Here is a 26,529-nt window from a genome sequence, read left to right as displayed (position 1 = left end):
GAATTATGAAAAAGCATCATATGAAGAGGAGGAGAACCATGTGAATTGCTTTGGATTCTTTTCTGGAGGGAAAAGGGCATTTTACATATGTAATGATAAAAATGCTTCTTTATCCCTGAAGGGCTCTAGTTTGGAAGCCAACCAAGCTCACTTGCTTTGGAAATAAAATCAAATATGTTCTCAGAGTTTGCCAAGACAGTCATTGGTGACCCAAAGTCTGGAACCTATATCAGGCAGAGGAACAGGGTGAAATTATTCACAGTTGGTCAAGGAATTCCAGGAGTGTAAGACTAACAGCTGAGACATTGCTCCAGAAGAGTCCTGAGCTAGCCTGCCTTGGGAGGGAGGGAGGGAGGGAGGAAGATGTCCTTTGGTTCCATTGACTGTTGTTGGCTGTCTAGATTTTAAAAGACAAGGACCTTGATGGAAAGTGAATTAAGGACATGAGAACTCTGTTGGAGCAGACCAAAGGCCTGTCTAGTCCAGCATTCTCTTCCTGCAATGGTAAACTAGATATCTCTGAGAAACAAGACATGAGGGAACAACCTACTCAGATTTATATATCCTAAAAGCAGATATAGGGCATCCTGTCTCTTGTACTGGAGGTAATATATAGCTAACATGACCATTCATAGCCTTATCCTGTTTGAATTTGTCTAATCCCCTTTTTTAAGCTGTCCAAGTTGTCAACCATCACGCCATCCTGTGGAAGTGAACTTTAGCTGTTGAGCCATGCAGCGTGTTGCATCCTTTGCACTTCCTTGATTCTCCAGCCCTTCAGCTTCATTGAGATTACTTCATTGAGAGTCTAGTATTATGGGGGTGGGGGGCAATGTCTCTCTATCCACCTCTGAGTATATTGTGTATTTTGGGGGGGGGGTTGTTGTTTTGCTCAGTCCAATGTGATTGCAAGGGATAGCTGAGTTGAAAAACCTAAAGAAGATGAAAATATTCCATTCTGTTCTCCTGTGATTTCTTGACTTTGACTTAATCTGTTCAAAAAGTATAGAATCTGTTGCTGCTGGGTGTCTGAGAACAATCTCTAGCCATGTTTTAGTGGCTGTTCCTCAGTAACACTATCCGCTGAGCCCCATCTCCAAACTCTGCTAGATATTGTTTCTTGATCGTACTTGGGGAGATAAATGTCCAAAGGAACTTAATAGTTGAAGAGGCTCTTATTCCCACAGATATGGCTGGAGAAATTTGTGTAGCCTTAATGGGAGGAAACTCTGCACGCAGAGAGTTGATCTGCAGCTGCTGTCATGGAGCTTCAGAACAGTCCACACTGTGGTGAAGCAAGCAGGTTGGGAATTGGGAAGAGCTTGCTCTTTCTTCCATTCCCTTTCTAACCACCACACAAGCATTCCTTCCATCTGTATAATGGTGCTTTGCCTGCTGCTGTCCACTTCCTTTTTTCTGTGCATCCAAGCTTCACTCTTCTTCCACCTTTTCTCCCTTGCATGCATTTCAGGAGCCAGGCAGTACACTTGGACCCCTCACAGGCCTGCTGTCTTTTCCACACCATGCTGGCTTTGTTGGACGATCAGCTAGGGCGTCTGGTGCTGGCTGAAGAAAACAACTCTAATATGGTGCTCAAGCACAATCTGCGCCGCTCCAAGCTCTTTCTACAGGTATTCTCCCAAGTGTGTGCTTGCACGTCTCAGGGCTGAACTGCAGGGAGCATTTAGAAAGGGAGGTAGAACTTAGGACCTGAGTAACCGAGAAGGGAGCCAGTATTGAGGAACACGGTAGGGCAGGGGTCATCGACCTGTGGCCCTCTGCACGAACTTGCACTGTCCTACACCGTTCACTAGACTAAGTGGAGTTGTTGGCCATAGCATCTGGAATGCCACAGGTTGCTTTCTGCCACTTTCTACAGTACCAGAGGTGGGTAGAGTATTTGACTGCTGGGAACCATGCAGTTTGAAGGCAGGCAGGAGTGCACTTTTAACGGTACAAGGATGATTCTCACTGTGTACCGTCTTGTTCAGCGCAATGGAGACCACATTTAGTGGTGGGGAATTCAGCCAAACTGTGATCAGTCTTTCAGTATGGAAGTAAATCTGACCTATGTTTGTATAAATGTATTATCTGATGGACATCCTTTTCTTATCCATATGTAACATGCTTTCAATGCAAACTTTAAGCTTAGGACAGTTTGCTCTTTTTTTCCTCTTCCAACTAAGTGCTAAGTTTAGTATGGGAGCAAATAGAAAGCACAGGCTCAAGCACATTTTTTCAGCTTTTATTTTGAGCCTGCATGGAATAATAATAATAATAATAATAATAATAATTATTATTATTATTATTATAACATTTCTATGCCACCCCTTGCCGAAACCTCGGGACGGCTTACAACATGATAAAATACATTGAAATACAATAGTACATGTATAGCCCATGATATATGCAAAAATCTATTCGTTGCTTCACAAGATTGCAAATAAAAAAAGGCTGTGTGTCCTTCTAAAGATCAACATACTCTGGCTGTAGATCTCTGCACACTTCCATGAGAAGTTATTTTCAATTCAGTGGTGCTTGTGCCTGAGCAAACATGCATAGAATCGCTCCATCACTGTGGCATAAGCTTTTGAGAATTAGATCTTAACACTGTTCTCCATTGCATTCTCTGTACCACCAACTCAGCCCCAAACCATTTAAAATGAGTTTTGAAATGCTTCTTAACATCTGTTTAGAAGGATACTGAGATTTTGGGACATCTAAAAATGGTATAAACAGACTGCCTCTCTTTAAAAAGCATATAAGGCACTCAGCTGATTTGATAGGCTATTCTAAAGATGGAAACAGAATGTAGATCAGATCTAGAGATTCCACTCAATATAACGATGTGGCCTACTCCTGATCAGCACTAGAAATCTCACCCTGCAGTTTGGTTCATCCATCAGAGGTGACTTGAAGTATGTTTTTCATGTCAGGACTCAAATTTCTAGTCTGGCTGAGGAATCCAGAATAGTCGGCAATCTTTCTAAGTATTTTGAAATAGGAACTTGGACAGCTCTGGTGATTTTGTTTCCTCAGCAGGCAGATGGCAGGATTGCCCCTGTGAAACCCAGACAGGATGAAGCCTGAGTTTGCACAATAGTTATTTAAGCCATGGTGCGTTGCAGAACGTACCAACCTATCCCAGGTGATTTGAGTATTCAAGCCACAACTGCAGCATCGTTATATCCAAACCCAGTGAGACTATGTTGTTGGATTGAGGGTGGGTTAAATAAGCCACAGTCGGCTGCTCAGTTGTACCAGGTGGCTGAGAGATAAAACTGTAGGAAGAGTGGCCAGGTGGCTGCTAAATGTAAGAGGCACAGCAATCTGCATGAGGAACCCATGAGAGGATGGATTATGAATTGTGATGAGGAATGTGCATCTTCCTCCATCAGACTGTTTGAAAAGCTACTGTTGAAGATCTTTCTGCCTTTCCTTCCAGGCCAGGTATCAAGATCAGCCGGAGCAGTTGGCCAATGTCATTGCTAATCTGCTGAAACAGGAGGAGGTGATTCTGTCTGAAGCCTTGGCTGCTTCCCAGGTAACAGCCTGCTCGGTGCTCTCCTGCTGGGCTCTGTCACAATGACGGGTCACATGTTACATCCACCCCCTTACTTTCCTTCTAGCAGCTTTGCGCTTTCAGCCATAACTTGCCCAACCCCCAACTTTGTTTTCCACCCACCATATAGCATAAGATGCCTAGCCCAATACTAATAACCTTTTCTCCAAGATCTGCAGCAAAAGATCCTCATGAAAGTCACTGAATTGTATCCAAATGTTCTCTTGCTTCCCTACCTCTGGACTTGGTTCTTGTTTGCCAGGCCTGGACATCTTCCTCCTCCTGCCCACCATGTACTGTTGGGAGAAAAGGGGATTTAAATAAGTGAATGGCAGGACAGAGGTGTTGTATAGGCAGGAGAACAACACTGAGAGAAACTTGAAGTATTTACAGAAGATGAAGGCTATCCTTTTAACAAAGGACTAGATCAAGGGTTCAGAACCACTGGCCAAGGGCAAAACCCAGCCCTCTGGGTTTCCCTTGCCATTTTTTCCTGGCCCCAGCATTTTGTGATTCTCCAGCATTGGTGCAGTTGTTTCCCCCTTCTAAAAGTTTGAAATACCTCTCTTAAGTCTTTGCTACTGAGAATAAGAGCTGGTCTCTTTTGTATTTTGGTTTGGTTTTATATTTGGCCCACCCATCACTGGAATGTAGTTTTTCATTCTCATTCCGCTTTCATGAAATGTGGCTCTTGATAATTTTGGACTAGATCAATTTCAAATGAATTTTCATAGCAGTGAGGATTAGAAATTTTATTAGAAGTTGCTGCCCTTTTTCTGGTGTACTAAAGGGAAATTTTCCACTTATCTATTTTGTTTCTCTTCTATAATTCTCATTATTGCAGTGCCTTGCCCCTTTTTTTCTTTCTAGTGCTAGATTTTTTAAACTGTGTTCAGAAATTTCAAATGTTCCTCCATGTCAGTAATGGTGAACAAACATTCCTTAAAAAAGCCAGTGTACCAGTTCTGAAATTCCCCCACACTATGCACCTGCAAAAGACTGTTCTAGAGTGCACTTTCAGTTCACATGAGGTGACAATGAGGACTAGAGACTTATGACTAGTACTCTCTAAGCTGTACTCTCTAACACATACCCCAGAATCTTATCTAAAGTGTTTGGCTGATAAGTCATGTCAATGTCAATCCTGAAGAAATAAGTTTGAAAAGTCCTATGCATCTGAAATGCATCAAACAATAGTAGAGGTTCCTAGGGATTTCCTCTTTCTCCTGTTGCAGGAAAGGGCACAGCCCCAACCAAATGTTCCCGTGACTACGAACCATGAGCACAATATTGAGGATCGGCTAATGGAGATGCGAAAGACAATTCAGGTGAGAGTCCTGTTGGGAAAGGAGCAACGTGTTTGGCTCTTTCCTTTCGCTTAGCATACTTTTTAAACTGAGATTTCCAGTACCTAGATAAATTTAATTTAGTGTTGCTGAATCCTACTAGTGACATATTTTATACACAATATACTGTGATTCTTTTCCCACAAGCTCCCTCAATCCTATACAATCCCTAAACGGAGGAACTACAATTGACGCATGTAAATATCCGGCCCCATCTTTGCTGTCCTCTTATTGGACAAATATTGATTGATGGAAATTTTTAGTGTTTTATGGATTTTGGGCATTGCCCTGAAAGGGCTTTTTTGTCCTGCAGGCATCTTTAGAATAACCTGTATCAAGATGGATGTGGGCACAAATCCCTCTTCGCACAACCTAGTATAGTTGTTCCATCCTCCCCTACAAAGAGGTCTCTAAGTGCCTCTTTCAAGTAGAGATGCGCAGGCTTTGTTAAATCCATTCCGTCTGCTTTTCACAGATTATTGGACATCTTTTGTTCCACCATCAGCTCATCGCCAGAGTTGGATTTTGAAGCAGTGTGCACTTCCAAAAACATGCAGTCCTTCCAAATAATGCATTTTCATGCTATAGTCTATGGAGGGAAATGCACTTCCCACTTGGTTATTATTTTTATATCTTTCTATGGCAATGTTTGTGTAACATTACAGAATGTAAGGGAGAAGAAATCCATGAGTCTCTGGTATCTGTACAACCCAGGAGAAGCCAGTCCGCTATAGAATTTGCGATTTTGATTCATGGAGATTCTAGATTTGCATATTTCCACACACACACAGTGATCTTGTGCACTCACAGTGGTTTCTGGCAACCTCTTGTTTCAACTTTGTTCCCTTGTTCGAAATGGGAAATACTAGAAATGCTGCTGTGCCTGTGCTTACAGGGGTTGGGTAGAATGTGGGTGGCAATTGCAAACTGGCAGGGCTTGGTTTTTCTTAGATTTTGGATGGATGGGTTGATGTGTATCCTGGGCAGATTGTGCCTTGAAGTTACTTGTCTTGTTTGGGTATAATGCCTGGTTCTACTCCACAGGGCCTGAAAGCTTCCGCAGAGACTCTTGAGGATCTGCAGGACACCTTTGACTTCCGTTTTAAGACATACAAGATTTTAGGTGAGGAAATTTGGGGTGGTGGGGAAGTGGAAGAACCACCCTTGGCTGGAAGAATGAACAAGATGGAAAGAGGGCATTTCTCTTCATATATCCTTAAAACAGGTGGGGAGGAGAAAGATTGGGATCTGCTAGTGCAGTAGATAAGCAAGGTTTTCTAATAACAGCAATATATGTTTCCTCTCCCTGCTACCAAATTATACTGCTGGAAGAAAGAAAGGTGGGATAACCAGGTGTATATTGCTCTTTGGAGGGGCTGTGAGCTCATTCCATTTCTAGTACTTGAAACAGATTTAGGGCTCAAGATTCTTTTTTTCTTTTTAATTCTAAGTCTTTGCAGCTGCCTGTAGTTCAAGGGTTGGCAATTGATGGCCCTCCTGATGTCTTTTTGACTTAGAACTCTCATTAGCCCTAGCCAGTATAGCCAGGGGTGATGGGAGCTTTGGGCCAAGGCATTTGGAGGGCCACCCCAGTTGCCATCCTGGACTAATTGAGGAATGTAGGTTTTAATTGGTGTGTAAAAACCACAACAACCAAGAAGAACCAACTGGATTCTACAAGACTGAAGAATCCACCTAGCCTTCAAACAACAAAACAACTTTCCCTCCTTTTTCTTGATAGCTCTTGCCTACCAGTCCTTCTGATTTCTTTGTTGACTACCAAACAACATCTGGGGGAGGGGACGCCTTGCGAGGTTCCTGTTTCCCCAAGTTCAATCTGTGAGTGCCCCAAACTGCATCCGGGCATCCTCCACTGTCCTGGCCCTGAACTCAGGGAGGGCAGCTCCCTAGATAGGAGAGTCTCCTGTGTCCAAGGAGGTACTGCACACAACACAGAACCCAGATTATGCACCATAACAATGAGAAAGGGCTTCCAGAGAAGCCTCTCCCCAGGTATCCCAGAGGATTCACCATGTTAGGCACATCCTATGCATGATTAGACAGAAAGTCCTGCAACTCCTACGCTGGCTGGGAATGCTGGTAGCTGCAGGACCTTTTTCTGTCTAAATAGCTTACGATTGCAAAGGTAGGAATGTATCTAAGTTCAAAAAGACTGGAACATAGAGCATGTTTGAATCAGAGCATTACTCAGCTGTCGCCCACATGTTTGAGCCGTGACCCGGTTGCTGCTGGTTCCCACAAGCTAACAGGATTGGTGTCAGAGACAGAATGTGTGTTACGCTGAAATGGTGATAGTCAAATCACGGGCTGCAGAGTAGGATGAGCCTCTGTCATGAGGTGCCTTCTGCTTCCTGTCTGCCCTTGTTTGTAGGAAAGATGTAGGAAGCTGGACTGCCTCTAGGAAAGAGTTGGGAGCATCAGCTGATTTCCATCATCATTGAACTCACCAGTGGTGTGAGAACATGGTCCTCCTCCTAAACATATTCTTCCATTGCAGAGAGTATGGCATCCATTATTGATCCCGTTCAGGCGAGACGGCACCAGGAATTGCAACTCATGATCAATAATTTGGACTGCTCCCGCAAGGTGAGTCAGGGCAATTGGCCAATGCATCATGAGGGGTTTTGGGGAGAAAAGGCTTGGGCCTTTTCTTCAGATATGTCTCTGTCTTCCTCAGTATCCTTGCTAAAGCAGAGACCCTAGGAGGCATGCTAATGGCACCATGTCCTTCCCGTCCCAGTTCTCCTGCCTGCTTGCTGAGATCTTTGGATGAATCCACTCTTACCTAAGTATCCTCTTTCTGTCAGGACATCCTGGCCCACATCCAAGCCCTGCTGGGGCGCTCTGACACTCTGAGGGGCCTACTGCTGGAGCAGCTTGCTGCGTGGCAAGATCGCCAACGGCAGGCATGTATGGGGGCCACTTGCGATACCAGCTTGGGACAACTGGAGAAGTGGTAGGTCCCATTGATGGAGCTAAGCATGGTCCAGTTCCTTGTCACATTGGAGACTGGGGATGGTCCTTTGGGCCTGGCTGTTTGAGGAAAAGCATTTGGCCCACCTGCTGATGATTAAGTGACATAGCAGTTAACTTAGTGCTTCAGGCAGTTTAAGAAGCTTCAAGTGGTCTTCATCCAGTCATTCCAAATGAAGAGCTAAATCAGGATTACCCTCCTGTAATGAAAGCTGCCCATTACATTTATGTGTGAGTTACCTTTCTGGGCTCACTTTGTAGAAGGCCTGTCTAAGCTGGTGACCCGAAGCCAATAAAACATGACACCATTCATACAGTGAGCAATTACATGAAAAGCTTTAAAATTATTTAAATGGAAAAGATGCAGTGCAGGCAGTCTGGATCAGGATCACAGTGGGAAACAAAGGGTTAAATGCCGCTATGTGATCATCTTGACCCAGACCGGGATACCTGTGGCTGTTGTTTACTCTTAAGGAGGCATTCATGTAACTGCTAATTACATCAGTGGTACATTTAGTTCAGCCTTTCCACCAAAATCAATGCAAGAGGTCTGAACCTTTGTAGATGCATGGTTTTGAACAGCCCATGCTTTCTGTGTCAGTCTTTTGGGGTATAAGTGTGAAGTGTGGGTTCAGTTTTAACTCAGTCTCTACAGACTGTAGAGACTCTGCAGACAGTCTCTACAGAAAAGTGTCTCTACAGTCAGCTTCTTGCATTCCCTGTGAAAGCAGAATGGATGTTGCTGTCTATGTGGCCTTTGAAATGGCCATGTCCCTTGCTTTTCTTTAATGCCATGTAAGAGCTGTGACTCCTTCATGGATCACTGCCTTGTCATGGCGAAGGGGCTTGCATAGCTCAGTGAAGCTATGAGCTATGCTGTGCAGGGTCACCCAAGAGGGACAGGTCATAGCAGAGAGCTCTGACAAAACGTGATCCACTGGAGAAGGAAATGGCAACCCACTCCAGTATCTTTGCCATGAAAACCCCATGGACAGTACCAAAAGGCAAAAAGATATGATGCCGGAAGATGAGCCCCTCAGGTCAGAAGGTGTCCAATATACTACTGGGGAAGAGCGGAGGGCTAGTACTAGTAGCGCCAGAAAGAATGAAGCGACTGGGTCAAAGCTGAAAGGACACTCAGTTGCAGATGTATCTGGTGGTGAAAGGAGAGTCCGATGCTGCAAAGATCTATACTCCATAGGAACCTGGAATGTAAGATCCATGAATCAAGGCAAGCTGGATGTGATCAAACAAGAGATGACAAGACTGAACATTGACATCTTAGGAATCAGCGAACTGAAATGGACTGGAATGGGTGAATTTAATTCAGATGACCATCAGGTATACAACTGCGGGCAAGAATCCCTCAGAAGAAATGGAGTAGCCTTCATAGTCAATAAAAGAGTAGGACAAGCAGTACTGGGATACAATCTCCAAAATGGCAGAATATTCTCAGTTCGAATCCAAGGCAAACCATTCAACATCACAATAGTCCAAGTCTATGCCCCAACCACTGGTGCTGAAGTGGCTGAAGTTGACTGGTTCTATGAAGGCCTACAACACCTTCTAGAATTAACACCAAAAAATGATGTCCTTATCTCCATTGACTATGCTAAAGCCTTTGTGTGGATCACAACAAATTGTGGCTAGTTCTTAAAGAGATGGGAGTACCTGACCATCTTATTTGTCTCTTGAGAAACCTGTATGCAGGTCAAGAAGCAACAGTGAGAGGGCACGGAACCACTGATTGGTTCAAAATTGAGAAAGGAGTTTGGCAAGGCTATCGCCCTGCCTATTTAACTTATATGCAGAGCACATCATGAGAAAGGCGGGGCTAGATGAAGCACCAGTTGGAATTAAGATTGCTGGGAGAAATATCAACAACCTCAGATATGCAGATGATACCACACTAATGGCAGAAAGTGAGGAGGAACTAAAGAGCCTCTTGATGCAAGTGAAGGAGAAGAGTGCAAAAGTTAGCTTAAAACTCAACATTAAGAAAACTAAGATCATGGCATCCGGTCCTCTCACTTCCTGGCAAATAGATGGGGAAGAAATGGAGGTAGTGACAGGTTTTATTTTCCCGGGTTCCAAGATCACCGCAAATGGGGACTGCAGCCAAGAAATTAAAAGACGCTTGCTCCTGAGGAAGGAAAGCAATGACAAATCTAGACAGCATACTAAAAAGCAGAGACAATCACCCTGCCAGCAAAAGTACGTATAGTCAAGGCTATGGTTTTCCCAGTTGCAATGTATGGCTGTGAAAGCTGGACCATAAGGAAGGCTGAGCGTCGAAGAATTGAGGCCTTTGAATTGTGGTGCTGGAGGAGACTCCTGCAAGTCCCTTGGACCGCAAGGCGATCAAACCAGTCAGTCCTAGAGGAGATCAACCCTGACTGCTCTTTAGAAGGCCAGATCCTGAAGATGAAACTCAAATACTTTGGCCACCTAATGAGGAGGAAGGACTCCCTGGAGAAGAGCCTAATGCTGGGAACAATAGATGGCAAAAGAAGGGGATGGCAGAGAATGAGGTGGCTGGATGGAGTCTAGCAGTTGGTGTGAGCTTGGGTGGACTCCGGGAGATGGTGGAGGACAGGAGGGCCTGGAGGAATGTTGTCCATGGGGTTGCGATGGGTCGGACACGACTGCGTGACTAACAACAACAACGTAGGAATGCCATTCACAAAAGTATGTATTCAAGGCAAAAATGAATATTAGAACGCATGTATCAGGAGAAATGTGCACAAATGTGGGAGACCTGCACTGAGCAGGGAGTTGGACCCAATGACTTATTCGCCCTTTCTTACAGTTTAGCCTGCAGAGTGTAAAATTAAAATATGTTAACATTAGGAACAAATAAAGCTTAAGACTGAAGAAATGCTGAAACTTTGTAATGAACCATACTTAAGATTAGAAAAATTAGATGCTGAGGGAACTGAAATTGACCTATTTGTCCATTCCTCTGACACGGAAACATTAGAGTCAGCCCTTTAGTGCATCACTATATTCATCTGTCTAGTCCTGTGTTATCAAGACTGGCAGTAGTGGCTCTCCGAGGTTTCAGGCAGGAGTTTTCCAGCCCTGCCAGGAACTGCAGCGATGGAACCCGAGGCCTGCAGCCTGCAAAGCGGGTGCTCTGCCCCGGAGCCAGAGCTCCTTCTTGCCCAAGTCCCTCAGTTCTAACCCTCTTGGGTGAGGATGCTCAAGGAGTGTCCAGGTGCCACCACCCCAGCCTTGTCAAAGCAATTTGTCTGCTTCACTCTTTGCCCTTTCTTCCCACTGCAGGATCGAATGTAACACCACAGAGTACTATCACCTGGGACCAGTTTGCTAAGGTAGGTGGCTCTCCATCCGGCTGTCATTCCCCATCTCCCCAAGCCTGCTGACCACCTCTTCCCTAGTTAATGTTTTCTCCCTGCTGTTCCCACAGGATACAGCTTCCAGCTTCTCCTTCTGGACTTGGATTGATGGGATCTTGCTCCTCATTCAAGAGCGCCTGCTGCAGCTTTGGCAGAAAGAGTAAGAGGGAGGCAGTAGTGGAGCGGTGGGGGACCTATAGCTCTGTCCTTAACAAGGACAGGTTGCATCTCCCGGTCTGGATGGCAGGCTCAGGTCCCAGCACCTTTTTGCCGCGCAATTAGAAGTAACGCCTTCCATTTGCAGATGGGAGTGGGATTTGGTAGTGGGAGGGAGAGCCAGTTCACTACGCCAAACAGGTCACCCATTGAGGGAGGGGCCACAGCATAGAGACAGAGCCTGTGCTTTGCATGCAGCTGGCATCTCCAGGACCAGGCTGCATGAAACCTTGGCTAGTCATAGCATTGAAAAGGGAATATTAATCTAGGGCAGCAGTGGGTAGAAGGTAGATCTCCATATGTTTGGAACTTCAGCTCCCAGAAGTTCCTGCCAGCTTGGCCAATAGTCAGGAATGCTGGGAGTTAAGTCTAAAACATCTGGCTATCCACTTTCTGCCCATCTCTGCTCTGAATAGACCTAGCATCTGGCTCAGTATGGGGCAGCTGTGTTCCAGAAGTTTGAAACAACACTTCTGGGCATGAAGAAGTACAAACACCTCAAGCACAGCAGGAAATGGCTCTTCTTAAGCAAGACTGACAGCTCTTATTTCATGTTCTGGAGCTGACTGCCCTACTTAGGTAGTATTGAGTCAGACTCCCTGTTCGTGCCAGTTACCCCATCCCTCACCATAGTAAGGCAAGGCAGAGCACTTTCTGATGTAGATAGAAGGAATTTGGACAGGGGTCATTCATAACATGCTGGCTTCTATTGAATCAGAGCAATTGGCCCTTTAACTCAGTACTGATGACAGTGACTCACTGCAATGCCTGTCCAGGGTTTCAGCCTGGAGTTTTTCCAGCCCTCCCTGGAGACGCCAGGGATTGAATGCACGAGTTCCTGCATACAAGCAGCTGCGGTACTTTTCAGTGTTTTTGGCACCTGGTGATAGCAAACAGCAGCCCATATGTGCCCAGTTGCCTTACTGAAAGATGCAGAGGGCAAGAGGTGAGCTGCTGGCAGAAAACTGTGCTTCATCTTCTGTCTGGGGTAGCAGGTCACCGAGGCTGCCTTGTTGATGTGAGCCAGGAGAAGGAGAAGGAGAAGATGGAGTGAAGCCAGTCTAGCATTCTTGGGCAGGAATTCAGGTCAAGCAAAGCTTTTCCTGATCATTCTCCCCCTACTCCATTCTCATTGTAGTCTCATCATGGGATTTGTGAGCCGCAAGCGTGAGAAACATTTGCTGAAGAGGAAAAGGTCGGGTACCTTTCTGTTGCGGTTCAGTGAGAGCATCGCAAATGGTGCCATCACCTTTACCTGGGTGGAGTATGACAGTGAAGGTCAGTTTCTGACATTTGCTCCTCAGCTGTACTTTTCCACGCATTTTGCAAATACTTTGAGGATTGCAGGATGTTTCCTTTCACTTGTTTAGTCAAAGCATGCTTTGCACATCCATGACATGGGTTTCCAACAGTAAATGATCTTTCATGTCTTTAAGCCATCAGCAGATATAGCATTCCTCTGATCGGACCTGTAGAGCAGGAGTGGCAACTTGTGCTTGTGACCCTCTGAATGTTTTGGTTTACAGCTCCCTTCACCCTTAGCTAGTGGTGAGTGATGATGGAATTTATAGGTCCAAACAGATTCTCTTCCTAGTCAGCAAATTCAGAAGGAAAAAATAATATGTGTACATTAGACATGTACAAGCCTTTGAAGACTCCCCACAAAGTCTCATTAATACAGAATGGAGTCGCTAGGATGCTATCTGGGACCACGTGTATCTTGCCTGCATGTAAAGAGCTCGAATGGCTTCTAGTCCCTTTTGAAGCCTAATTTGAAATGGGGGTACTTATCTTTCAAAGATGCAAAGATCACATGGCTTGTGATTCAGATTCCTTAAAGAAGCACCTCCTTCTGTATGAATTGGCCCTAGCACTGAGACAGCCTTCAGAAACCCTCCTCTGCATAGCTCTGTCACATGCAGAAATGTGGATGGTGACCAGGGAGAGGAACTGCTCCCTCGTGGCTCCCTCTCCATGGGATTCTCTTCGCAGGGGTGCTGTTTGCCTTGTCTCCTCTTTGAAGTCTTCCCAGTAGTAGGCAAAAGTCTCCTTTATATTCTTGAGTACATAAGAAAATGGCACTACTAATTTTATTTGTTTAATGTTCTTTTAAATATATAACTTAGTTCACCTTTTTAACCTTTCATCTTTTAAATATTTCCATCATTTTGTAAACTGATCCTGAAAATGTCCATTGAAAGAAAGTGTTCAAATCTAATAATTTTAAACAAGCATAAAGCAATATGTGGATCGTTTTAGGTCAGGATTTTCCCAAAACTTCATTTCAGTCCATCTCACCTTTTCTGAACTCATTCTACATATCTGACATCAACAGACAAGTAATTTTGTTCAAGTCTTCAAGGTATGGCTATCATTGAATTTGTAAACTCCACAGGCTCTGCCAAGTTCTGCTCAGTTCAGCCTTACACCAAGGAGGAGCTCAAATACTTAGCTTTGCCTGACATCATCCACTCCTACCAGCTCCTGGCAGAGGAGTACATCCCCGAGAATCCACTTCAGTACCTCTATCCTGACACTCCCCGGGATGAAGCTTTTGGTCCTTACTACAGTGAACATCGAGAAGGTATCCCTCACTGTCCGCCAGCTTCTCCTTTGTGGCTTTGTTTATGCCCTGACCGCTGGGGTGTTCTGATGCACTGCCTTTCATATCAATCGGTAGGGCTTGCATGGTGGGGAGAAAGGAGAAAGTAGATGCCTTGGACTTCCATTCCCAACTTTCCCAGCCACTGGCCATGCTGGCAAAGGCCTTGTGGAGGTTGTAGTCTGAAACATTTGGACTATGTGTATTGCATACTTCTGTCTGCAGAATTCATCATGCAGAGAATTTCCTTGTCTGAGGATTGGGGTGTGGGGGGGTGGTTAAAACAAATTTGATGATTGCTATGATCATGATGCTGGCTACGACTTCCTTCTACAATATCGCCAATGTTGTGACACTTGACAAAGCAACAAGGGGGAAGTTGGACAAAATGGGAAGCCGTAGCAACTTTTTCAGCTGTAGCTTGGGTTCCATGTCTTTCCAAATTGGCAACTGAAATGATAGGTGTGCCTGTCAATAAAGGAAAGCTACTAGTCTTCCCATTGTTCCCCACTTGATCCCCAGTGCTTTAGGCATGCTGTTAATCTTTAAGATTAGATCGTTTTAGATGTGCTCGTACATTAACATTTCTCATTTTATTTGTCACTGAATTCATTTAAAGCATGAGCCCTCCCCCACCCCAGAGGACAAAACTGCCCCACAGATTTGCTCCCCCTTAAGGAACCTCCCCTTCCACACCAGTCTGTGCTGTGCACTGCTGGTTTCTGTTCCTGTGATGAAGAGCAGGAGTTCTAGCAGGGGGAAAGTGCACCTAGACAGATCACAGGGATTGTTCTTCTCAGACTGGCTCCACAGCTCTGCCCCTTAATCCTAAATCTGAATTGAGTGGCTTTTCCTGTAGATACATGAACACGAACTGGTGGCGTTCCAGAAGCCAGTGGGGCTGAGCCACATTTCTTACCCTTGAGGAGCTGGACCCCACTGCTCTCTGAAATTGCTTGCCTGTTAAAATGATAGCAGCCATAGCAGGGTCTCTATCTGTGTTTAACCTGAATCAGGACTGAGGGACGGATTGTGGGAATTTAAGTATTTAACTTTCCTCACCCCCTCCAGACTGCATTCACCCCATTCCATAGTGGCTGTTTGCATGAGAAGGCAACACTGGGATCTTTGCTCCTCATGCAAATATGTATTATTATTATTTTGATTAATTAATTAATTAATTAATTAACGAACAACATTTATACCCTGTCCTTTACGTCCCAGGATGACTTACAAGAATAAATAATTCACAACAAAATACAGCATAACATAACAAGCGTAACAGAGCATGACTAAGTATAACAATGTTGAAACCTAATTAAAATAATTAAATATTTAAATAATGGGCAAATAGAAAGGTTTTTTTTTTTAATTTATTAAAATAGCAGCCAAGGAGAGATTTGACTGGGACTGGGGCAGATGGGCAGGACAAGTTAAAGCCTGCCACGTCACTGTCACAGTCACAGCTCTCTTGCTGCTTACTTTTAAACATTTGTACATTATTAATTGTGTGAATAAAATCATCTCCTCAAAGTGCCCAAATATATAATGGCAAAATGGCGCTTCAAGATATCCATGGATGCCAGATTTCAGAGCTCTTCTCAGTATAGGATTTGAGTCATGTTTTGCAGATTTTAATGCAGAATTGCTGAGCTGGTTCATACGGGCTGTTTCTGTTATCTTTGCAGCAGACCTGACAGCACAGAAGAAATACCTAAACCGCCGCCTGATTAGAGTCTCCTGTAGGTGAGCAACCCTACCTTGTCCCTTCTCATCCTCATCGAGGACTACGTTGGGCTGATTCTTTCCTCCCCGGAGTTTCTTTTTGCCCAGTTTAATCCACCTGTGCCACTGCAGTGGGCTCAAAGATCCTAAGGAAGTGACACAGCAGGTCCAGGTTTGCTTACAAAGAGATTTTATTAAGTAATTGTCAACACAAGCAACCTGCAGCCAGCAAGGCTCCCCTCAGCAGGAACAGACAAGCAGTGAAACCTCCTGGTCTTAGCAAGAAGTTCGAACAGAGGACTGGGCCAGCTGGCCAGCTTATGTACCTTCTCTCATGCACAGCCAAAGTGTGGAATATTACAGTTGTGTGCCCTTTGAAGTCACCTGGATGTGTACTTTAAAGTGATATATACAGCTGTGTCAGCTGTACACAGTGCCTAGCTTTGCTAACTGCCATGATAATCCTTCATCATATGGCATGTGGCTGGAATACAAGCTTGTAAGGAAGCCCAATAAGCAAACACCTGCTTTTTATTTCTCAGGGTGCCATGTATCTGTCCTTTCTCCATCTTTCCTGCCGAAAGGCCTTAAAGGCCAGGCAAGGTGAAAGACACCAACAGCCTAGGCCAGTGATGGTGAACAGAGCCCTCTGTCGGCACGCGAGCTGAGTTGCCCCAGCAGCCAAGCATTAAGAGCACACATAGGGGCCAAGTGCATGCTTGGAAAGGAGTAGTGGCGTCGGGTGATGATGTCACAAGCTGTGACTCAATACCCGCGACTCGTCCAAGCGTTCACATCACCGATCAGTGCGCTAACAAGAATATATATATATATTTGCTTGGACTGGCTGTGAGTTGTTTTTTCTAAACTAAAACCTCAGTGCAGAAAAAGCTACTCAAAGGCGGCATTTTCAAAATTGCCCTCTTTTCCATGGAACTTTAGCCCTGTATTAGGGTTGGGATGTGCACAAGGATAGGGCTAGGGTTAGAAAAATGGGGTGTCCTGGCATGATTTGATGGTTGGAATGTGTTTAGAAGGGGCAGAAATGTTGAGCTGTGCAGAAAAAGCTACTCAAGGAAGGCTTTTTCAAAATCACCCTCTTTTCAATGGTATTTTACCCCTATATTAGGGTTAGGGGTGTGCACCAGGGTAGGGTTAGGGCAGTGGTGGTGAACCTATGGCACACGTGCCACAGTGGGCACACAGAGCCCTCTCTGTTGGCACGTGAGCCAAGTCACCCCAGCATTGCCCCAGCAGCCGAGCACTGGATAGCAGCGCACACAGGGGCCATGCGCATGCTCGGAAAGGAGTAGCAGCACCAGGCAATGACGTCACGAGCCGCGACTCATTAGCTGCAACTCGCCCAAGCTTTCACATGGCCAGTCAGTGTGCCAGTCAGTGTGCTGCCAAGATTATATATATATATATATAGATAGTTCCTTGGACTGGCTGTGATTTGTTTTTTTCCAAACTAAAAACTCAGTTTTCAGGTTTTATTGTAGTATTGGCACTTTGCGAAAATTAGTGGGTTTTGGGTTGTAGTTTGGGCACTCGGTCTCTAAAAGGTTTGCCATCACTGGTCTAGATAATCCCATTTCTTTCAGTCTCTGTGACTATTCCAGGGCATTTGAGGCTGTGCCATGAGCCATGCATCTCTAGCCTTAAGGGCCCCCTGCACATGCCTTCTGTCATGGGGGCTACATTAGGGCTAATTCCCACTGCTACTGTTGTTCCCAAACTGGGATAGATTGGTGTCTATCCTGTAGTAAAATGAATGTATTTGAAAAACATGTTAAACATCTATATTTTTAATAAAATATCAATACACATCCACACAACATGTATCTGTTTGTTAGGCAAATTTTCTTGGTGTCTTTGCAAAGCGTGGAGGGGCATGGGTGGGGGGTTTTCTTCAGCTTTGCGGCTGCTCTCTTATTTCACAGGCTGGCATTCTGTTCTTCCATTATCTTTTCCAGATATTGGAAAGAGAGATAAAAGTCTTGTGGGACTTGCAGAGTTTTGAAAGTAGAGGGGCCGTCTACTAACATGGGATTTTCAGGCAGGAAATTCACAGGGTTGTGGAGTGAGGGGGCGTTGTTTGTCACTGTGTACCTAAACAGCGGTGCAGCAATGAATACCCACATCCTAATTTTGAAACCCATTCCTGCAAAGGTGCACACAGTCAGAAAACTCAAAAAGGAAAAGGCAACAACATGGCAGCCTGGTTTCCCGTTGCTCTCACAGTGGCAGCACCGTACTGTGGCTTGCAGTGTGTCTTTGTGCTTTAAATGCGAATGCTAAGCTGCACATTGCTCGTCATGCTTGTGCTACTTCTACAGCTGCAACACATGCATGGGAGCGCTCAGATACCATGCAGACATAGTTGGCACTGTGCTGTCTCACCACAGGGTGCCTTCATTGCTGCCGTTGTCTTTAGGAAATGCATCAGCACAGTGGTGCTCTGCAAACCACATGGGCTCAAAGATCACGTCTCTTCCATTCTCACATCCCCGCCAGTCATGTTTCTGAGCATGATGGGATGCTTCCACTTTGCTCCTTTGCACTAACTAAATGTTTTCATCCATCTAGGCAACCAGGAGAGGCTGAAACTCTTGAGACAAATGGTCTCCCCATTGTAAATGATGTGCCCTTGACCAATAACATCAACATCATCAGTGAGAACACCACGAGTGACATCATCAACGACACCATCAGTGATACCATCATCAATGAGAACACCACGAGTGACATCATCAACGACACCATCAGTGACAACATCGTCAATGAGAACACCATGAGTGACAACATCAATGACATCATCAGCGATAACATCATCGGTGACCTCTGCGATAACATCATCAGTGACAATATCATCAGTGACATCATCAGTGACAACATCCTGAGCGATACCATTGACCAGCTGGAGCAGGGCCTTTCAGCCCTTTTCTCAGAGAAGCAAGGTAAGTGGTGACTCTCAGGCCGCGAGAGGGTGAACTCTCAGCAATCCTGAGGTGTGGTTGGAACCCACCTTGGGACACACCATGATCTCAGGACCTACTGTTTGTAGGCTTCTGGTTTCCCATTTGGCTCTCCCCACAACCAGATCTTAATGGCTTTCCCATTCCACTCCTTTCATTCCCACTGATGCTTTGCTTCCCTCCCATTTTCTCAGATCCTTTCCTTCCACTGCCAAGTGAAGATCAGCACCTGGCACAGTTGCATTCTAAGCTGTTTGAGACACAAGACATGCCGGAACTAAAGGTGGATGAAGAAGATTTCCAGTGTTAGGACTTCCAGTAATGGCGTCAAGACAAAACAGACGTGATTAACGACCCTCCGTCGTTATCATGCTGGTAAATGTCCCGTGGTGGGCTGTGAGCCCAATCTAAGCCCTGTCGGGGCGGAAGATAAGTGCTGGAAATCTCCCAGGTGGTGTGGAACAGCAATTCCATGCCTGCTGGGGGAGAATCAGGCATTTTCAGCTGGACAACACAGGGAGGAGATTAGCCTCCCATTAGTTTCTGACATACCAGAAGATTAGTTTTAGGAATTTGTCGTTGGATTTACTGGGACACATTTATTTTCTGGTGTTTTTTTTTTTTTTTTTTTTATTTTTTTCCTTGTAAATTTTTTTTTTTTTTTTTTTTTTTTTTTTTTGGCTAACTGAAAAAAAAAGGGAAGCCCTCCTTTCACAAAACTGCAAGCGGCAACTGAGATGAAGGAGAGAGCTGGGGCTGTTTGTAAGTAAAGAAAAGACTTTCTTTTTCTAATCTCTCCAGGGCAAAAAAAAAAAAAAAATCAAAAAATAAGCAATTAAGGTGGAATTGATTGATAGAAAATCTTTATACTGAACTCCTGCCAAGGATATCTGGATATCTGCCAATAAACTTTTGTATTATGTAGCATTTTTCTCTATTTTATGATCATGCTTGGGTGAGCATTGCTTTCCTTTCTTAGAAGCCTGTTTGTGAAAAAGCTGTACTTGTTACTAATTGGTATGAGAACAAAGAAAGTAAGTCCCTTTGAGGGAGGGAGGAAGCTCCCCCCCCCCCGCAGCAATCTAACGTTAGAGGGAGAGGACTTAAGGCTTGTGTAAAAGCTGAAATCGTGTCTCTTAAACCTCCTCAAGGGCAAAAACTAAAGTAACAATTACGGAATTAAGCTATACCAGAATATAACTTGTTGAGAAGACTGTGATCTGCTGATGCTCGGTGGACATTTGAATTATTGCAAGCTTTTTTTTCCCCCCCTAACAATTTTCTGCTGACACCCGGTGGACATTGGAATTACTGCAAGCTCTCTCTTTTTTTTTCCTCCCCCTTTTTTCCTTTAGTTCTTCTTCCTTTCAACTTCACCTCTCTTTTCTATTTTTTTCTCCTTTTTGGTGAATAACCTTCATCATGAGGAAAACACAGACCTCTTCCTCAGCTCCCTGTTCAGCGACTCAGAGCCCAACTCACCAACCTAAGATAGAAGAGATGGCAAAAAGCTTAAGGGAATTGCAAACGACGACTTTGGCGATACAGACGGCCTTAACAGCTTTGCAAGCATCCCAAGAGAGGATGCAAGCTTTTCAAGAAGCGATGGTAACACGGCTGGAGAGTATGTCAAGTGAACAGAAAGAGCGATGGGATAAATTGGATAACTCTGTTAAGGAGATAACAACTCAGCTTTCTGATGTTCGATTCAAAGCTGAACAGAATACACAAAAATTACAGCAAACACAGGGAAAGCTAGAAATGGTGGATAAAGAAACACAGTTAATCAAACAAACATGTAAGTCAACATGGGATGCCGTGACCGTATTAGAGATGGAAAAAGCATCTTATTACTTAAGATTTCAGAATATATTAGTGGAGAAGAGTGAGAGCCTGCGGGAATTGATGACCAATATGCTGGCAGACCTCTTAGGTGTAGATAATGAAGCCATGGAATTGGGGATCAACCTGATATATAGGGTCAATTCAAGCTATACTAGAAGAAACAAACTGAGAGAAGTTCATGTCAGATTTTCTCTAAGGGACAATGTTTTGAGGGCTACACGTGAGAAACCATTAAAGAGAGATTATCATCAAGAAGTGAAGGTTCTGAAACAAATACCATGGAGAGTTAGAGATGGGAGAAAGAAATACTTATTTCTTACCATGAAATTGATTAAGAAAGAGATTACTTTCAAGTGGTTAATACCAGAAGGAATATTTTTCACTTGGAACTCTGTAAGATATAGATTAGACTCAATTCTGAAAGCCCAAGAATTCTAGGAAAAATTTAGATCGATGCTCGAAGAGGAAGAACCCAGCATTGCAAAAGAAGAAGGAAAAAGTACTGAAGCAATGGAAGTAACAGAGAAGTAACGAACCTCGACGTACAGCAAGAAGCACAAATTTTGGACCCAAAGGAGAAGAGAAAGGGTAGAGCTGTAAAGGCGAAAAATAAGTAGATATGTATGTGTACATATATACATATATAGTTATATAATTTTTCTTAAATATGGCTACAAAAAGAGAAGGGAGAATTGAGTTCCTCTCCTTAAATGTTAATGGACTGAATGGACCCGCTAAGAGAAGAAGGGTTTTCGCTCAGCTTCAAAAACGAAAATTAGATATAATTTGTTTACAAGAAACACATATTAAGAAGCAAAGTGTTAAACTTTTGGAATGTTTAAAACTGGGAAAATTGTTTGTATCTTCTACTTCTCAAAAGAAAAGAGGTCTAGCACTCTATGTTAAGGAAAAACTGGAACCTAAATTTATTCTTGCTGGTGAAGGTAGAATTCTGATGGTTGAAATTACAATTAAACGGAAAAAAGTACTTTTAGTGGCAATATATGCGCCAAATGATCATCAGGAGACTTTTTACCAAAAATTACACATGTTACTTCTACAAGTGGATTTCCAGACAATGTGTCTAATGGGAGATTTTAACGTGATTGTGGATAAACAAATGGATTATAAGAATGTTAGTAAAGGAAAAACGGGCAGGAGGATACTCCCAAAGTCTTGCTCTAACATGATTGAGGAATTTAGACTGACAGACACTTGGAGGCACAAAAATCCATCTTCTGCCAAATACCCTTTTTACTCAAATAGACATAGGTCGTGGTCTAGAATTGATATGGTTTGGATAACTTCAGACTTAGTACCAGATCTGATAGAAGCTGAAATAGAGGCAAATGTCTGGGCAGATCACAACCTGGTATTCTTATCACTAAAAGGAACTGTAAGGGCGCCCAGATGGAGCCTAGATAAAGCATTGTTAAAAGATAAAAAATTCACAGAAAAGATGAATAAGGAAATGCAAGTATTTTTTCAAATAAATAAACCAGAAGAAACTTCTTTACAGAATGTCTGGGATACAGCCAAAGCCTATGTTAGAGGAGTGATAATAACATACTCAGCACAAATAAATAAAAAGAAAAAACAAGAGCAAGCTCTGATAGTAGAAGAATTGATGAAATTGGAACAAATGCTGCAGGAGGACCCATCAAAACAAAGTCTTAAGTCTCAGCTGGATATTTTAAGGCATAAGTTAAACCTTTTCGATACAAATGAGCTTACTAAACAAATGAAATTGACCAGACAGAACTTCTTCAAAAATGCTAATAAACCAGGGAGATGGTTAGCACATAAAGTTAAGAAAGAAAGAGAAGAGATTGATTGTGAAATTGAAAGACAGAGAAGGACAGCTATATTCACAGGGTGCACAAATCAAGAAAATAGAGGAAGACATTTTTACAAAGCTTTATCAGAAGGAGGAGATTTCAATCGAGAAAGTTAAAGAATATATTCAAAAGGGAAAGTTACAAAAACTACCAGAGAAATATTAAAAATTATTAAACCAAGAAGTCATGATCATGGAAGTAATAGAAGCAATCAAGCGACAAAAGAATGACAAAACTCCTGGCCTGGATGGACTACCAGCTGAGTTTTACAAATCTTTGGAAGCAATTTTTGCTACACTCTTAAAAGACATATGTAATGAAGCATTGTTAAATGCTAAGATACCGACTACTTCGACCGAGGCAAATATCACATTAATACCAAAAGAAGATATGGATGTAGCACAGATTCAAAATTACCGACCTATATCATTATTAAATGTGGATTACAAAATTTATGCTTCCATACTCACAGAAAGATTAAAGAAGTTATTAGTAGACTTTATCCATCCAGACCAGAATGGCTTTTTGCCAAAAAGACAAATGAAGAATAACCTGAGAACTATCTTGGATATTTTAGAATATTATGAGATACATACCGAAAAACCAATGGCCTCACTGTTTTTAGACACCCAAAAAGCCTTTGATAATGTTATTTGGCAGTTTATGAAACAGCAGATGATTCAAATGGAGTTTGGTGAAAGATTTATGAATGTGATATCAAGTATTTATCAAAAGCAATCGGCCAGGATCTTAATTAATGGAGAACTTTCAAACCCTATAGAGATTCAAAAGGGCACAAAACAAGGATGTCCTCTGTCACCCCTCTTGTTCATTATGACTTTAGAGGTACTGAACAGATGTGTTAGGGATGATGAGGACATCAAAGGAACTAGAATTAGGGATGAAAGTTATAAATCGCAAGCATTTGCAGATCTGGTTTTTATAACGGAGGGACCTTTTTCAACAATGCCCAAACTACTACAATGGATTGAAGAATATGGTGAAGTTACAGGAATGAAAATAAATAGAGAAAAAACGAAATTGTTAGTTAAAAACCTTACACGAGTACAAAAAGAAAGACTCCAGGAACAAGTAGACTTGCAGATTGTTAAAAAGGTTAAATACTTGGGAATCTTACAGCTAAATGTACTACCTTGAAAGAAGACAATTACGATAAATTATTGAAGGATATTAAAGGCTTTTTGGAAAAATGGGCCAATTTACAATTATCTTTGATGGGAAGAATAGCTCTTGTCAAAATGAATATATTACCTAAACTTCTGTTTTTGTTTCAAATGATTCCCATAAAAATTGATTAAAAATTCTTTGATGACTTAAGCTTTCATATCTCGAGGTTTATCTGGAGAAAAAAAAACCAAGGATTAAATTAAAAATGCTTCAGGAAGCTAAAAGAAATGGAGGTTTTGGTCTTCCTGATTGGATGTTGTATTATCAAGCGTCTGTTTTAACTTGGTTAAAAGAATGGGTAATGTTGCGAAATAAGAGAATTTTGTATCTTGAAGGTCATGACTTGCAGATGGGATGGGATTTCATATATGGTATGAAAAAGCTAAGTCACATGGGTCCTTCCTGAGTCATTTTATTAGAAGATCTTTAATGTCAGTGTGGGAAAAACTAAAGCTAAAACTGTGTAATAAGTTACCAAGATGGCTTTCACCTATGGAAGCTTTTGTATATCCAAATGTATTGAACTTTGAAAAGATCATAAGATATGGCAATATCCTGGATAAGGATGGTGGCCTGAAACTGGAGCAAGAGATACAAGAACAGGGACTTAATATTTCCTGGTGGTATAAGGTGCAGATGCAATCAAGATATGCTAAGGATTGTAAAACATGGGGGTTCTGTAGAGACCTAACAGAATTTGATCAAGTGATGCTTAAAACAGATGAGAAAATTGTTAAAAGGCTATATGATTTTTTACTTGACAGGAAAATAGAAGGAGAACAGGTTAAGGAAACTATGATAATATGGGCACAAAACCTTGGATTTAATGTTGAACTAGAAAAGTGGCAAAAACTATGGGAAAGAAACATTAAAGTAACTTTAGCAACTTCGTATAAAGAAAACTTATATAAAATGTTCTATAGATGGTATTTGTCACCAATTCAACTAGCTAAGATGTTTCCAAATATGTCAAATAGATGTTGGAAATGTAAACATAAAGTGGGTACTTTTTATCATATGTGGTGGACTTCTGACAACACAAAAAAATATTGGATTAAAATACATAGATGGATGGAGGAAATATTACAAAAACCCTTTGCTTTTAAACCCGAAGTTTTCTTGTTAGGCATTATACCGGAAGATGATAACGGACAGGAAATCTATTTGATGTTGCATCTAATTACAGCGGCGAGGATTGCATTTGCTCAGTATTGGAAAAGTGAGGAGCTGCCCACCAATGGATTGATTCTAAGAAAGATCTTGGACTGTGCAGAAATGGATAGACTAACTTTATCATTGAAGGAGAAAGAGGATACTGATTTCTGTCGAACTTGGGACTCTTTATAATTGGCTGGAGAAACGGGACTTGGCGTAAATTTAGAGATGTTTTTCAAACTATGATAAACTAACTGGAATTTGATATTAGAATGTTAAAAAATATGTAATAGGAGGTTGACCCAGTGAATCCAATGTTAATGTTTGTGATGTTTGATAGGGTTTTTTTTTAGTCTTAGTTTAAAAATGTTAATTTTATTTTATATATATATATATATATATATATATATATATAAATGATTTCCAGTGTTAGGCTCTCTTTGCTCTGTCTAGATTGTTGTGATAATCCGTGTCCTTTTTCCCATCCAGCTGCTAATGACCTTCCTTGTGCCCCAGCATTAATCAGTTCAAGAAAGCTGAACCAACATGCAGTTTTGAGCCTCCACAATTGCTCTGAATGCCCAGGTGGCATGACTGGCAGGAGCAGTGTAGCTGACTTTCTGCTGGGTTCATAATACTGCATTTCAGGAGCAAAATTTGAATAGGAAAGGGAAAGGCTCACCTAATTTTGATGAAGGGCTTGGTGGCCAACTGTATTTCTGCTAAACAGCAGAAGTATGCTAAAAGAGCTTCCAAAAGAGCTTACAATTTATTATTTATTTGGAGTTTTTGTATGCCATCCCAGTCGCATGAGCCTCGGGATGGCTTCCAATACAATAAATAAAGCGTATAAATAGTTCATATAAAATCCAGATTATAATGGGTGGAGAGTCTTCAGCCTGCGGACCCAATCTGGCTTGCACAACTTTTGGGAACTCCTTAGGGGGCAGGGCTTAGGTCCTGAGCCTAATCCCCTGGAGGAATCCTTTAGGATTAGTGATTCAAGAGCAGGGGCTGGTCTTGCACCCTGGCATACTGACTCAGGGAACAACAGCAGGTTTTCTGCAAGCCAAATACCACTGCCGTTGTGGGAACGGTGGGGGGAGCTTCCAGAAGATTTTTTATGGTGGCAGCACTCTTTCTCACTCAGATAATGTTTGCAGGGGGTAGTTCAGATGCTGTTCTTCTCCTCTTGTAACCTTTTGACGATTGTTCATGGCTGCTTTCCATCTTTTTTCTTGCCAGAGAAAATCAGTTAGGGTGACGAAGATGGAATGGCTGCACAGTTCCTTTTCATTGGTAGTGCTAGGAGCTCTTCCTCTGGGAGCTTCTTGCTCCCTAGAATTAAATTCATGGTTGCCGGGGTGACCATAATTGTTGACTGCAGGGAAAAGGTTTTGGAGGGTCTTACTACTTGTTGTGTGTGGCCTGCCTGCTTACCTGTGAATTTGTAAATAAACTGATATTATCAAGACCATTTATGTCTCCGTGTTTTCATGGGAAATCTAAATTCATGTGCTGCTCTGAAATTTCCTATCATTTTGTGAAGTTGAGTGCAAGTCAACTAACTATCTTGCAAATGCAAGCACAGATGGCCCTTTTTTCTCCTTTGGCTTTTCTCTTCATTTTGGGATTATAATCTTTTTTCTTGGTGTCTCACTTTTTAGACCTGTTCTTGGGGTTTTGGGGCACTGATTCAGAAAAGCACATTGGGTAGATTG

At 42.7% G+C, this 26,529-nt stretch overlaps 1 protein-coding gene across 1 annotated transcript in view; it reads left to right on the top strand.

Annotated features, from left to right (window-relative positions):
- STAT2 (signal transducer and activator of transcription 2) overlaps positions 1 to 26,285 on the top strand; it is a 37,647-nt gene extending 11,362 nt beyond the window's left edge. The window contains exons 3-17 of the mRNA XM_044421474.1: positions 1,472 to 1,631; positions 3,446 to 3,544; positions 4,798 to 4,890; positions 5,953 to 6,031; positions 7,427 to 7,515; positions 7,737 to 7,885; positions 10,712 to 10,726; positions 10,874 to 11,237; positions 11,333 to 11,421; positions 12,616 to 12,755; positions 13,873 to 14,061; positions 15,768 to 15,825; positions 18,394 to 18,764; positions 18,977 to 19,092; positions 25,242 to 26,285. Of these exons, the coding sequence (XP_044277409.1) occupies positions 1,472 to 1,631; positions 3,446 to 3,544; positions 4,798 to 4,890; positions 5,953 to 6,031; positions 7,427 to 7,515; positions 7,737 to 7,885; positions 10,712 to 10,726; positions 10,874 to 11,237; positions 11,333 to 11,421; positions 12,616 to 12,755; positions 13,873 to 14,061; positions 15,768 to 15,825; positions 18,394 to 18,764; positions 18,977 to 19,092 (2,011 nt within the window). The 3' untranslated portion in view covers positions 25,242 to 26,285. The remainder of the gene's footprint in view (positions 1 to 1,471; positions 1,632 to 3,445; positions 3,545 to 4,797; positions 4,891 to 5,952; positions 6,032 to 7,426; positions 7,516 to 7,736; positions 7,886 to 10,711; positions 10,727 to 10,873; positions 11,238 to 11,332; positions 11,422 to 12,615; positions 12,756 to 13,872; positions 14,062 to 15,767; positions 15,826 to 18,393; positions 18,765 to 18,976; positions 19,093 to 25,241) is intronic.
- The last annotated feature ends 244 nt before the right edge of the window (positions 26,286 to 26,529 follow it).

This window comes from Varanus komodoensis, unplaced genomic scaffold (assembly GCF_004798865.1).
Source record: "Varanus komodoensis strain SLA01 unplaced genomic scaffold, ASM479886v1 scaffold12, whole genome shotgun sequence".
NCBI lineage: Eukaryota > Metazoa > Chordata > Lepidosauria > Squamata > Varanidae > Varanus > Varanus komodoensis.
Note: the sequence above shows the minus strand (reverse complement) of the source record. Positions and strands in the feature narration are given on the sequence as shown.